General features: G+C 43.9%; 1 protein-coding gene across 1 annotated transcript in view; it reads left to right on the top strand.

Moving 5' to 3' along the window:
• Window positions 1-14,611, top strand: part of prkg2 (protein kinase cGMP-dependent 2) — a 40,772-nt gene that overhangs the window by 15,650 nt on the left and 10,511 nt on the right. Inside the window, exons 6-8 of the mRNA XM_036144339.1 lie at window positions 782-845; window positions 9,259-9,336; window positions 11,300-11,394. Of these exons, the coding sequence (XP_036000232.1) occupies window positions 782-845; window positions 9,259-9,336; window positions 11,300-11,394 (237 nt within the window). The remainder of the gene's footprint in view (window positions 1-781; window positions 846-9,258; window positions 9,337-11,299; window positions 11,395-14,611) is intronic.

Genomic DNA, 14,611 nt, shown 5'->3' with positions numbered 1-14,611 from the left:
AAAATATACACACAGTATTAATTGTGAAGAAAAGTGGTGTTATGCTGTAAATATGTCAAAATTATGGTTCCACCTGCATCCGTTGTGCCATCGGATGAAAGGCCTCTCAGAACCAAGGTCCCGGGCTGAATTTCAACCCCAGCCCGCCCCTGACCACCGGTGAATATGCGAGAAAACAACCTGTTTCAAATAACCTGCCCAGAAACTGTGGACCAACAACTAACCAGAATTATGCCAGAAGCTTTTTAATGGCTACAAAAGGTGGAACAACTTACTCAGAGACATCTAACCAGATATTAGAGGAAGTGTAGTTGCTACTTTAATATTGGTCAATTCAGTGAGTCTGTCATATAAATAATATTAATGCTGGTACAGAGAAACTAGCAGTCATTGATGAACTCTAGCCTAAAGGTGAAAGGCCTTGGCCATGTAGGAACATACTAAAATCCTTCAGCACCCTTATGAAAAGAGTCCACTCAACGCATGTAAATATTTAAGCCATTACGTAAAAAAACATTTTGTGTAAATTTGAGGAGTTCACGATATATTCAGAGCTTTAGCCACCCAACTCTACTTTTAAAAAAAAAATCCTTAATGTTATATGTTCTATAACCGTTCCAGTTTGAAAAAAGGACAGTTCAAATCAATCCTTACAGGCCTGAAATGATTTGCAGACTTCTGTTTGTGAAGGCACAACTTTGGCCTAAACTCTAAAAGTTTAGCTGCTGTGTTAAGTTAGACTGTAAAACCTGTTGTTTCTCCTCTCTTTCTTTTTGCTCAGTGTTTCACTTTTGGCCAATCTACCCGACGACAAGCTAAGCAAAATAGTGGACTGCCTGGAGGTGGTAAGTTATTCTGTCAACCTATCTCCGTTTCTGTTTGAAGGACAAGTTGACTTTTACATGAGTTGCACAACTCTCTGGCAGCTCCTGGGATCCTGGAGCATTGCAGATAGCGGCTGTCAAAATATCATTACCATTTGGCCATATACCATTACTGCGTGTCAGCATATTCGTTCCAGCGCCGGTCGGCAAGAACTCCCAGATTTACCTTGTTGATGAACAGGGCCGATATTATTCCTGTCATCGCCGGGTGCTGTATATTGTTACCCTAATTATTTGACTAAGGCCCCAGAAAGTGTTTATCCAAATGGGGGACGAGTGATTTCTTAAAGATGTGCCAGTGACAGGCTTTTGGTGTGAGATGACACAAGTGTGTGAAATTGTGTGCGTAGCTGCGAAACAAGCAGGAGACTGAGGGTGACTCCGGCTCTTCCTGCACAAGCATCATGTTTCAGCAGCAAGAAGGAGAAAACGGAGCAGAACCTGCCAGCGTCGGGTCAGAAAAAAGAAAAACTGCTTTTCTCAGCATCGTTTCTCAGTGCAAACCTCGAGGACATTTGTTACGTTGGTTGATTATCCTGCTGCTCTCAAGTGTGGGTGAAATTCCTCCATTCAGACATTTGTTATGGAAGCATTCTGCCAGTCAGGGGGCCAGCTGAAACCCGAGACAGGAGCAGATGTTCACAGAGAATCACTACAGTTTTAAAAAAAGGCTCTTTTTTTCTTTCTGGGAGAAAAGCGGATGAATGGAGTCTGGTGTGTTTTACATGCATCTGTGCATGAAAAGACATCAGGTCACCATTTAGGGACTCATCTGAACCCAGAAAAGTTACGTGAATTCCTAGAAACTGAACATGAGAGAAAGTTGGAACTGAGGCTTAACTGGAAATAATGTTTTGAAAGCATGGTGAGCTGATTAGAAAAAAAACAAACAAATTATTATAGTGAATATAACATGTTAGTGATATCAAAGTTTTCAAGTGGAAATTACGACTTCTGCACAGGTATTTCTAGATCTAATTAGATATCAGAACCATAAATACTTTAATAATTCCAGAGGGAAATTACAGATATATGGAAAATAAAATATGAAAACATCCATTCATCCATCCTCTGGAAACTACTCATTCTGGGGGATCCAATGTTAAGGTTCTGGGTCTGGACCCGATAATTTGACTGACACCAGCGTAAAGTTCAAAGATTTTCTTATTTATGGTGTAAGCCACTTACCTCTCTCCCGCTGCAAGGGAGAGAGGTAAGTGGCTGTTGATTCTCAGAGAAGGACATAACGAAAGGAAGCCACTAACCTTGTCTTGGTCCAAAAAGTGGCACCGAATCTAAAAGGGGTTTTATGACGTGGTCCAGAAATGTTTCTGCTGGTAGGAATTAATTTCCTCAATCGGTCGGAAGCAGGAGCAGAGATCCAGAGATTCAGGGTCATACACCTGCAGACAGACACAATCAGAGGTTCCTGTGGGGAAACCCAATGGAGAAAGTCCTGAGTCCAGTCCAGGGTCCAGAAATCCAAAGACAGTCTAACAGGCAAAGGTACAGGAGAGCATGGCAGAGCGGCAGAGACAAGAAACAGGCACAGGTCTTTGTCCAGATACCGGGAACCACTGGAGAGTCCGACAAGGGCGAGGCAAACAGGCAGAAATCCAAAAACACGAACCGGGTCACTCACAGAAAGGCAGGCTAGGACCGCTGGATGGTCTACTCACACAAAGGTTTTCAAGAATCTAGCACCAGAACTCAGGAGAAGGCAGGCTCTAGTAGCGCCACACACAGGTGAAGCCAAGCCAGTAATCAGGGGCGGTAACAGGTGCATGCATTCAGGAGAATTAGCCGGAACAATCCAGAATGCCGAGAATGGCTACAGCAGCCAATGACAGGAGGAGAATCACAGCGGTACTCTAAAGGTCCGGCACCTGACGGATGAGAGTCTTGTCGATAATGAAGCCAAGATCTCTCCTCAGGTCCACCAGATACTGGAAGGCACGACCTCTGCACTGGAGACGGACATGAACGGGAATAATGACTTTAGCGGATAAACCTGGGAGCCAGCTTCTTGCAGTAAACTCGTAGAGGCAGATCCTTTATAGAAAGCCAGACCTTCTGTCTGACCTTTCGGTAGGAGCTGGGATCCGGTGGCGATTAGCAGACCTGACGTAAATAATCATTAGATATAAACCCTCAGGTGCAGACGGTTACATTCCTGTCTAACAACTGAGTGATACTCAGTTTGATGCAAAGATACCTACACTGACAGTCTTTACTCAGACTCAGTCCACTTGGGGGCTTCTGAGGACTGGCGTAGTCCTAAAACTGGTTTCCCCCACATTAGAACGCCATTAGAAGGCCAGGGAAAGATGCTGTTGAAATATAGGCTGCAGCTGATCGATGGAAAGTCAATTAGAATAACTGAGCTGCAGGCAAACCTAATATAGACACAGAAAGCAAAGCATGAGAGTCGATGTACACCCTTGACATAAGCAAACCAAATAAGTGGAAATCAATGATTGGGATTAAACAGACAGGCCGGATATTATCGCTGGGGGGTGTTTGGACTATATTAGGCAGAGAGGTTTCTTATTCACCTTGTCTTTCTGGAAACATTTAGCTCATTTAAAATTCTGACTTTGCAGTGTGTTATAGCCAAGACGCAGCTCAGATGCTGTCCGTCCACTGAACAGCGTCTGTATCATCCGGACAGGCTCTATAAACAAAACCTTGGCATGTTGTCTCCGCTGTCACTGCCCGGCGTTAAACTAAGCTCTCCTGAAGCGTAAACGGGAGGTAAACAATCGCGGACGCCCAAGGAAAATGCCACTTGTGTCAAGAGCTTTGACAGTAAACACCGGGGAATGCTTACACAGGGCTCCTCTGACAATGTCCCATAAAGTTAAAAGGATTACAGCCGCGGACGTGGTCTCCCCTGCTCCGTGTTTTGATCCCAGACTGTTTCTTTTTGGTCGCCTTCTTTCTACATTTTGCACGTTTTCATTTATTCTCCTGAAAGTTTTACACTGGAAGACGATCTCTTGATTCAGCCCACTGGTTTTGGGAGAGAAATTAAAGGCGTTCGTCTGTGGCAGAGAAGCTGTGATTGACACAACCGAAAAGGAGCACATCTTAATACCCCAGTGTCATTCAGCTTTAGAAATACCATTAAACTGAACGAAACAGTAAAACAACTCGAGGATGACTTCACCTTTTTTTTTCCAGCTGCAAATCTGTTAGATAACGCAACTGTGTCTTAGCTTATGAACTAATCAGGATGTAAAATGGCACTTATAAACACGGGGTGGCCTGTGCCTGAACAATTACACAAACAGGCTAACAGCGTTAGCCTGTTTGTGTAATTGTTCTTGATTAAAATAGCTATGTAATATGCAGTTTCCATATACAGCTAAGGTCAGGCTGCAGAACACAGACGTTGCACAAAAGTACCAGTTTTATTGACATACCTTTGAGAGCTGATAAGTTTTTTAAAAGTATTCCTGCAGTACGTAACAGTAATGTTATAAGAGTGGTAATTTAGTTTTAGTTTTAAATAGGGACGCATGATATATCGGCATTAACATCGGTATCAACATCAGTCCGAAAAGTAAAACTGGGCCGATATTAACACCCGTGTTTATTTCCAGCTAGTTGCCCCTTATACCTGTGTTTAAAGGAGAAGTCCGGTCAAAATCAGAATTCAAACTGCTGAAAGTACTTTAAATATAAAACTACTAAATACTGTGCAATAAATTATACGTTTTTTTTTTTTAATTAAGAATAATTTTCATTTAATCATGTTTATGTGGAGGAATCCATCTTGGTCAAGAATAGTACTGTCACCTCCCATTTTGTGACGTCACTCCGCGGACCCGCTGTTGAGCAACGACACACTATTTTCCAAGATGGCGACGACTGGTGCTCTGTACGAAGCAGAAAGTGATGAAGTACTTAGTGACAGTGATGGGAGTTCTGGGGAGCTATCATCATCTGATAGCGATGTGGATTTTTTTTAGAAGAGTTTCTTGACAGAAACCAGACTTATTTCCAGTGCAAACTCAGTCGGGTCCCCCAAGAGATATATATATACGCGCTCCGCCGCAGCACGGTTTTACCGGCGCTGCAGCGGAGGAGAGATCGCGCTGAAGTGACTTGAGTTATATTTGCCCCCTAGTAAATAGGGCAGGTGGTCATTATTGTATAAATATTAAAATATAAAAGCATTCCAGCACATGCTGCAACGCACAGATGCTTACCGACCAGAGGGGCGGAAGGATACCATGTGGTATGAAGTCCTCTGGAAATCTGAAATAATTGTTGATGATCACAGCTGTGTTGAACGGCTCCTATTGACTTTGCATGGAAAGAGCGGAGAAATGCTGTCGCCGCTTCCGCTTTTCCACGTCGCAGGATGTGATGTCAGACGGCCCTTACTGCCCAAATATGGGCAGTAATGGCCGCCCCCATACACAGTGATCCAGACGACAATTTATGTTTTTATTTTCTTAATTTATTAAAGATAAGTTCATTAAATAACCACAAACGTATTAGATTTAGTTATAGCTAATGGTCCCCTGATTTTTCCTTGTTGACCGGACTTCCCCTTTAAAGAGGGGGAGGTGATGCGGGATTTTCAAATGAAGCAGAGATTTTAAAAAAAGCAGTGTGTAAGTGTGGACTAAAATCTACATTTAAAAATTCTGTTAGTATAGTTTTCAGTCGGTGCAAACTTTCGCAAAATTTAACCATCACTTAAATGTTTGTATAGACACACACATTGATAAATATCGGTTATCGGACATAACAGCATTATTAATATCGGAAATCCATATCGGTCCAAATTTTCATATCTGTGCATTCCTAGTTTTAAAGCAACTATGTTCATATTCAGCATATGAACATCTTCTGGAACTGCGTAGTTGAAATTTCAGCTCCCATTGTGGCATCTCCCTGTCTAAAAGGCACAACGCAGCTTATAATATTTATTAAAAAAAAAATATCCAATGCAGTTTACACTTGCATTGGTTTACATACCCATCAAGACACATTATTAGAAGCTGCCTATTAGTGTGTTAGTCCCCCAAGCAGTCCAGACCCATTGAGACATGGACTTCTCTGGATCCTAGATGGTGTGCTGTGGTGTCTGGCTCTAAGATGTTAGACAGACTTAGACTTGGACTTAGACAACTTTATTTGTCATTTTGAATGCACAGAGTGCGTTCAGAACGAAATTTTGTTGCATACAGCTTGTGGTTGGACTCTGAAATGCTGAAGCCACAAATAGACTATTGCCTACAGTGTTACATTGTTTTTCATCTCAATTGTTTACATACATCGCTGCTGCATCTTTATCCTGAAAAATAGTGCAATCTACTGTGATTTTGTAGAGTGATTCAAGAGTGATTCTTTTCAAGCTGTATGCAAACGAAATTTCGTTCTGTACGCACTTTGTGCATACAAAATGACAATAAATCTATCTATCTATCTATCTATCTATCTATCTATCTATCTATCTATCTATCTATCTATCTATCTATCTATCTATCTATCTATCTATCTATCTATCTATCTATCTATCTATCTATCTATCTATCTATCTAAATTGCAGTAAAATTGGGTTGCAGTATAAGGTGCAGCAGTGATTCAAAAGTAAACAATTTAAATGTAGACAATGCAGGAGAAGTCACAGTGTACAGGTGAGTATTTTTAAAACCATTTTTATGTGCAGAATTGATTGTGCAGAGGGCATTTGTGCAAAAAATACAGTTTGTAATTTACAGTAAATTTAAATTACAGTATAAGGTGCAGCAGTAATTTAAAAGTAAACAATTGAAGTGTAAACAATACAGGACAAAGTCACAGTGTACAGGTGAGTAGTTTTAAAAAAAAACATTTGTGTGTACAGAATTTGATTAGTGCAGAGGTAATTTGTGCAAGAATGCATTTAGAAACTGAGAGTTCGGCAGCATTTGTAAAGCTGGATGGAGATGCAATGATGCAAAATGTGCAGATATGCGAATGTTGTGCAGAGTCTATGGGTTATAGTTCAGCAGTTAACAGCAGTTCAACAGACTGATGGCAAAAGGGAAAAGCTTTTGCAGAACCTGGTGGACAGCTAAACCATGTTGCCAGCAGATCTTTTAAAGGGGACATATCATGTTTTTAAATCCCATCGTTTCACATTTAAATCATTCAGTTGTGGTCTATATAAAGTGGCACTGCAATCCTTAGGTCTTAATTTGTCATGAATTTATCTCCACGTTCCACTTTTTACCTCTGGTCTGAGGTGCGTCTGAGAGCAACTCGTTTTGGTGCCGTCTCTTTAAATCTAAAGGGGGCACTTTACACCCACTCACATCCATCTGGGACTGATCCATAGAAATGGCATTTCAGAAGGCTGGGCCTTATCAAAAATCCTTGCATATGATTGGATAAGCCACTTGTCTGTCATCTTTATCGATGTGCTATTTCAACCAATCACACCGAAGCTAACTCGTGACGCTGATGAGAGCGACGCAGGGAAAAAAAAGTGTTTGAGGCTCTAGTGGCACGCGTTTTATTGACAGTGAGCTGACAGGAAGAGGGGGAAGACAGGCGGCAAAGCGCCGCGGGTCGGAGTCGATCCCGGGCCGACCGCGTTGAGGACTAAAGGCCTCCTAACATGGTTCCCGCTAACCGCTAACTGCTGCGGACGCGCCCCGGCAAACAAAACTTGCCAAATCCGGTCGGGAGAAGGGTGAAAACATGGTTTCCACCAACAAAAGCCTTCAGAGGCGTTCTCTGATGTTCTTTTAATGAAACAATATTAGGTAGATTGGACAACACGGAAGAAATAGCAGCATCAATGTTAACGCTTGCTTCCTCGACGAGCCGCCATTGTCTGAATCAGTCTCACGGTCGCGTCTCCACTACGTCACATCTATGAAACTCCAGCCCTGCGTCCTGATTGGCTGGACAATAAAATTGGTTGGAGAAATCACTTTCTATGGGAGATGTCCCAGATGGATGTGAGTGAAGCTAGGCGGAGCTAAACGGAACGAAATTCATCTGGCCAGAGTCAGGTTACCCTTTGAGTCCTGCAAGCTGAGAGGTGGGGTCAGAGATGCTCTACTGAAGTTAACTGGATCGGGAGAACATGGAGGCCAAGTCCACTCCTCAAGTCATTCCTGAACATCTCATGCTTTGTGGCAGACAGCTTCATCCATTTCAAACATGAGTTCTGCAACAATGCAGCCCAATTGGGACAAATCAGCCGTGGTGTGTCCTCTCACACCTTTTCAACAATCTGAGCAGCGGTAGCTCATCGGTTGAATCGCAGCACACAGGCCAGCTTATATGCTCCACCTTTTCTTTTGACCCAGTCAGTTATTTAAACACACTCAAATGATACATTTCTCAACCATCCAGCATATAGTGTTTGGAGATTTTATCATATTTTCCTTCAGTGTGCCCTGCTAACAGTTTGATGTTGAAGAGCTTGCCTTCATGAGCGGCTGCTACAGCATCGTCTGCATCAAGGAGCATCATTACTAGTCAATGAAAGGGATCAAAGCCAAGGAACCAGGGCTGAAGCTTTGCATATGTTGATAAAGATGTTTCTATTTGCTAAGTTTAGACGTAGCTGTGGACCTCGCTGTTATATTTCCATACTAAATCCCAACCCAATTTCTGTATTTTTTCCCTAGATGCTGAGGGATCTAAACCCATCTGATTGAACTTATGCAGGGTCTGATTTAATGCCTTTTAAGGTCCTTTTTTCCAACTTTCCCCCTTCCTTCAGAATCTTTTATTGTCATCATGGTTGCTAACATGGTGAAATTACAGTACATGGATAACACGACACACAGATGCAACAGAAATAGTAGTTATATAGCAGTTTTTTTTTTACATTAAAGCATGCAAGTTTGTAGTAATTGACTAAAATATACAGATAGTTGATGGCTTTCCTGTATTTGCTTAGCAGCAGAATTCACTGGTATCAGGTAAATATAATCATTTTGGACCACCGCCAAATTGCTACTGTACTTTTTTATTACTTGGGCTATTTGTTCCTTTTGCTGCAGCTAATCTAAAGTTATTTCTGACGATGTTTTACAACCATGAAGTGATTCATACTTATTTTGTTTTTAAACTGATATTTAAATGTTTCTGTTCCTCTGCTGTCAGACCCAAACATTGACCACCGGCTAACGGCGGCCATGTGGGGCCACATTATTATTTGCTGTTATTACTAATTGCCTTCAGGCCAGAGCGGCCTGACGTGTTCAGACTCATTCAGCATCACTGATGGCTGGGCTCAGGCTCCCATCCCAGAGGGGGCTGGCTACCAGGAATCATCATGACAGAATCGATGGTCCAATCAATGCAACGCCTTGGTTCTGACCACTGTCCTCCCACGTCCTCTCTGCCCCCTCAGGAATACTACGACAAAGGAGAATACGTCATCCGACAGGGAGAGGAAGGCAGCACTTTCTACATCATCGCGCAAGGAAAGGTAAAGTGTTTTACGTCTACAGTTGTCAAGGTTCAGCTTATGTGACGCCATAATCCAAAATGTTTAATTAGAGAGACAGATCAGTGTTTGACTGGCCGATACAGATTTCTATCTGTCTTTCAGGTCGGACTAGCAGAATCCCGTTTCTAATAACTAAGTTTTTATTTCTATAACACACTGATTCATTTTGTGTAAATTTTGTTTTAATCTAATAAATGCAGCAAATTTTACGATATAAAATGCATTTATCTTGAGTTGAAAATTAAGATATTAGACTTTAAATCAGTTTTCCTCTATTATTATTGTCTGTAATAAAATATCTGTCAATCAGTGTCTGTGCACCAACTACTGGGAGAAATTCAGACTGTAATGAAACAAAACTAGAACAGAAAAAACATATAACTTTGTACTTAACAACTGTTTGGCTTTAAAAACTCGTCTTAATTAGTGCTTAATGTCAGAAATACACCAACGCCGCCTGTCGTTCTTTCACCTTTTCTCGTTTTATCTCTTCTACCTTCTTGTTTCAGTGTCCATATAACATGAAATAATCCCAGCATAAATTATAATAAAGCTACTTGCATGTATAAATCAAGTGGAGCACTATGGTGAAAGCAGTAAGGCTCTGCTAGTGAAAGCAAAATCTGTTGGGCTCTTTTTGGTATTAAAACAACAATTCTTATTGCCACATTGCCAGACAGGACACTATTAAAAAATAAAAATAAATAAATAAATAAATATACCAATGCTGGCTATTTCAGGTCGCATATTTTTATCTGTCTCTTTTGATTTCTGTTCCTTTTTTCTTTTTGCAGAAACAGACGCATACAGCAAGTGAGAGTTAATTAACGTGTAACAGGGTTTATATCGTATGATTGAACTTACATTATGGATCAGTGTAACCTTGTCCATAACAAAACAACCCAACACAGAGATGAGAGGATAATTTGGGCTGCCTGTTGCAGCAAAGAGAAGCAAAAATAAACAAAATGGTTACAAATGCACAGAAGAGGAATATTTAGAAGCCTTTTTTTGCACCAAATTCTTCATTTGAATATCAGTCAGTTAAAGATCCATTGAATTTATTGTATTGCTGATGACTTTTTATATTTAAATCCTGAAGTAGCCAACAGGTTACAAACAGATTGAAGGTTTTTTCCTTCAAATTGTCTGAGTGTTGGGCGGTTCTGGTCTGTGACCCACTCCCCTTCTCTGTCTGATCAGTCAGCAACCTGATACTGATGTGGAAGGCCTGGAGCTTTTTCTGAAAATGCCAGAAGTCCATGTGAGAAAGCAGTCCCTGAACTCTAAGCTTACCAAGCCAGGGTGAGACGTATGTTGTTTGGGAGGAAGGGAGCTAATACAGGAAATGGCCCCCCCCCCCCCCCCCTTGGTACCCTCTAAGCGGGGAGGGAATAACCTCCGAGAGTGCCCGCCACCAGGAAAAACAAGGGAAGTAGGGGGTCGCTGAGGTCAAATGGGACACTTAGCTAAAACACACTCAGGCCATTAAGCCGTGATGTCATTGTGGCATATCTTAAACGGCAACGATGCCACCAGCGGGTTGTTTGACCTCAACTGGGGTGGGCCACTGGTTTATTTAAGGCTTACCAAATTATAGAGAAGTTTCACAACATCCAGGCAGCCAAAGTGTTTTTACTGAGGACCGCTTTCAGGCTGCGATCTGAAAAACAACAAGCAAGGAAAAAAATGTCCCTGCCGAGTGAAAGCCTCTCGAGATGAATGTGTGTATTTGGATAGCACGTCAAGAAAATATGGAGTACATCAGTGCCGCTCAGTCGTGCATAGGCCATCACGGTCAGATTACTGTTATTGAATATGTCAGTTTTCAAGGTTTAACACAGTTTTTTTTGTTTGTTTTTACAATGCATGTAAAAATGTTCTGGGTAAATATAAAGCACCTGTAAAAGCTCGACTGGAGACTTTAATCTGCTTCCTGCAGGTGAAGGTGACCCAAATTACCGACGGCCACAAATTGCCACAGATTATCAACACGCTGCAGCAGGGGGACTACTTTGGAGAAAAAGCACTCATAAGGTAAATACGCTACATAATAAAAGTAAAGGCAATAAAGTTCCCATTGTATTGTCTTTCAGAAATGGTTCATTTGACTAACTACCACACAGAGCTTAGAAAACTACAGCTTTTCACAGAAGGATCAAACAAAAATTTGTTTTTTTGCAGGGAGAAAACGCCGCTGACAAAATTAAAATGTGTGTTTGTATTGATGACATCACATAAGTCAGTAGGTGTCAGCACGCTCAGCTGGCTTTAGTAAACGCCGTGGTGGAAGAAGCACTTTTGTCTAATAGACCCCTTGCAACCACGTGACTCCGTTACCCAGAACCCCTTGCGTGGCGGCCATATTGGTTGGCACGCCATTTGACGAAATGACGAGTTCTCCAGGTATTTTTCTTCTTTAGATAACGTATCACAAGATCGTTTTAAGAGTAAGTTGATGGTTGATGGTATCAGATTGCCAGATCCACACAGCAAAAGCCTGAAGGGACGGAGCGAGTCTGTGAAATGCTGGCCAAGGTTTTCGTACTGCGACACAGCTGCTTTATAAACACGCAGGCCAGTACGGACAAGAGAGCACGAAAGCCCCTGAAACCACTGGACGGCTACAATTATTTTATATCAGGAAAAAGGCTCCAGCAACGCCCGCGACCCCATGAGGGATTAAGCGGGTCAGAAAATGGATGGATGTATGTTCAGACATGTTTGTGTAACAGCACAAAGCAGAGAGGAAGACCCGCCCGGTAGGTTAAAAAAACATCACTCACTACGGATTATTTAGGTGTTTTTGTCTTGTTAAAATGGGTGGGAGTGTCGGCGACATTGCAGCGTAAACACAGACGTACTAGCGCCCGTGAACGGGCGGAGGGGAGGTGGCGATCGTTACACTGGCCGGAGAGCCGCCGCTGTCTGGAGCAGCAGGAAGCGGCTCCGCTGCCGGAGAGCCGCCGCTGTCTGGAGCAGCAGGAAGCGGCTCCGCCGCCGGAGAGCCGCCGCTGTCTGCTGCTTCAGACAGCGGCGGCTCTCCGGCGGCGGAGACAGCGGCGGCTCTCCGGCGGCGGAGACAGCAGACAGCGGCGGCTCTCCGGCCCGTGTAGCGATCGTTACACGGGCCGGAGAGCCGCCGCTGTCTGAAGCAGCAACAGCTACACGGGCCGGAGAAGCCGCTGTTGCTGCTTCAGACAGCGGCAGAGGGGAGGTAGCTATCGCTACACGGGCCGCTTCTCCGGCCCGTGTAGCGATAGCTACCTCCCCTCTGCCGCTATTTAAGTAGAACAATGACTAGAGCAGAATTAAGTTGTATTTACCGGAGATGAAGTGTAGACTGCAAATTCTGTTGTAGTATGATCGCTCCCCCAGTCCATTGGGAGTGTCTGCCTGCGCTCTTTTCATTGAAAATATCCAATTCTTTCTTCTTTCCTCATCCTTCGGTAAACGACAGAAACGTACATCCAACGATTTGGAATGCCTCTCTGTGCAACCGGGAGCACAACAAGTCGTAGGCATTGTTTAGATCCCATAAATAAACGAACTAAAAGTACGCTCTAAATCACCCGTTTTCTCATGTAGTAGACGGGCTGTCAGGCTAGCCTGCCCACCAAGATGGAGGCGCGCACCCCCGATCACGTGACTGTGACGTCAGATGCAAGGGGTCTATTGGATATTTTCAATGAAAAGAGCGCAGGCAGACACTCCCAATGGACTGGGGGAGCGATCATACTACAACAGAATTTGCAGTCTACACTTCATCTCCGGTAAATACAACTTAATTCTGCTCTAGTCATTGTTCTACTTAAATAGCGGCAGAGGGGAGGTAGCTATCGCTACACGGGCCGGAGAAGCGGCCCGTGTAGCGATAGCTACCTCCCCTCTGCCGCTGTCTGAAGCAGCAACAGCGGCTTCTCCGGCCCGTGTAGCTGTTGCTGCTTCAGACAGCGGCGGCTCTCCGGCCCGTGTAACGATCGCTACACGGGCCGGAGAGCCGCCGCTGTCTGCTGTCTCCGCCGCCGGAGAGCCGCCGCTGTCTCCGCCGCCGGAGAGCCGCCGCTGTCTGAAGCAGCAGACAGCGGCGGCTCTCCGGCGGCGGAGACAGCAGACAGCGGCGGCTCTCCGGCAGCGGAGCCGCTTCCTGCTGCTCCAGACAGCGGCGGCTCTCCGGCCAGTGTAACGATCGCCACCTCCCCTCCGCCCGTTCACGGGCGCTAGTACGTCTGTGTTTACGCTGCAATGTCGCCGACACTCCCACCCATTTTAACAAGACAAAAACACCTAAATAATCCGTAGTGAGTGATGTTTTTTTAACCTACCGGGCGGGTCTTCCTCTCTGCTTTGTGCTGTTACACAAACATGTCTGAACATACATCCATCCATTTTCTGACCCGCTTAATCCCTCATGGGGTCGCGGGCGTTGCTGGAGCCTTTTTCCTGATATAAAATAATTGTAGCCGTCCAGTGGTTTCAGGGGCTTTCGTGCTCTCTTGTCCGTACTGGCCTGCGTGTTTATAAAGCAGCTGTGTCGCAGTACGAAAACCTTGGCCAGCATTTCACAGACTCGCTCCGTCCTTTCAGGCTTTTGCTGTGTGGATCTGGCAATCTGATACCATCAACCATCAACTTACTCTTAAAACGATCTTGTGATACGTTATCTAAAGAAGAAAAATACCTGGAGAACTCGTCATTTCGTCAAATGGCGTGCCAACCAATATGGCCGCCACGCAAGGGGTTCTGGGTAACGGAGTCACGTGGTTGCAAGGGGTCTATTCTTTCTTCTTTCCTCATCCTTCGGTAAACGACAGAAACGTACATCCAACGATTTGGAATGCCTCTCTGTGCAACCGGGAGCACAACAAGTCGTAGGCATTGTTTAGATCCCATAAATAAACGAACTAAAAGTACGCTCTAAATCACCCGTTTTCTCATGTAGTAGACGGGCTGTCAGGCTAGCCTGCCCACCAAGATGGAGGCGCGCACCCCCGATCACGTGACTGTGACGTCAGATGCAAGGGGTCTATTCAGATGCAGGTTTTAAAACCTTGGATTTAGCATGTTGAACGTTTCCTCCCAAAGAAATACAGAAATTAAGAAGAAAAGCATCCTGAACAGATCAGAGCTGCAGATGGTTCACAATATTTGGTTGAGTCCAAGGCTGGTTGTGGCCAGAGAAGCTGGAAATATGACAACGACAATGATCATCTTCAGAACCTGAGTTTGTGCAAGTTAAGGCTGGACGATAATT

The sequence above is a fragment of the Fundulus heteroclitus genome, chromosome 12, assembly GCF_011125445.2.
Source record: "Fundulus heteroclitus isolate FHET01 chromosome 12, MU-UCD_Fhet_4.1, whole genome shotgun sequence".
NCBI classification, from domain to species: domain Eukaryota; kingdom Metazoa; phylum Chordata; class Actinopteri; order Cyprinodontiformes; family Fundulidae; genus Fundulus; species Fundulus heteroclitus.
This window is presented reverse-complemented; position numbering and strand designations above follow the sequence as displayed.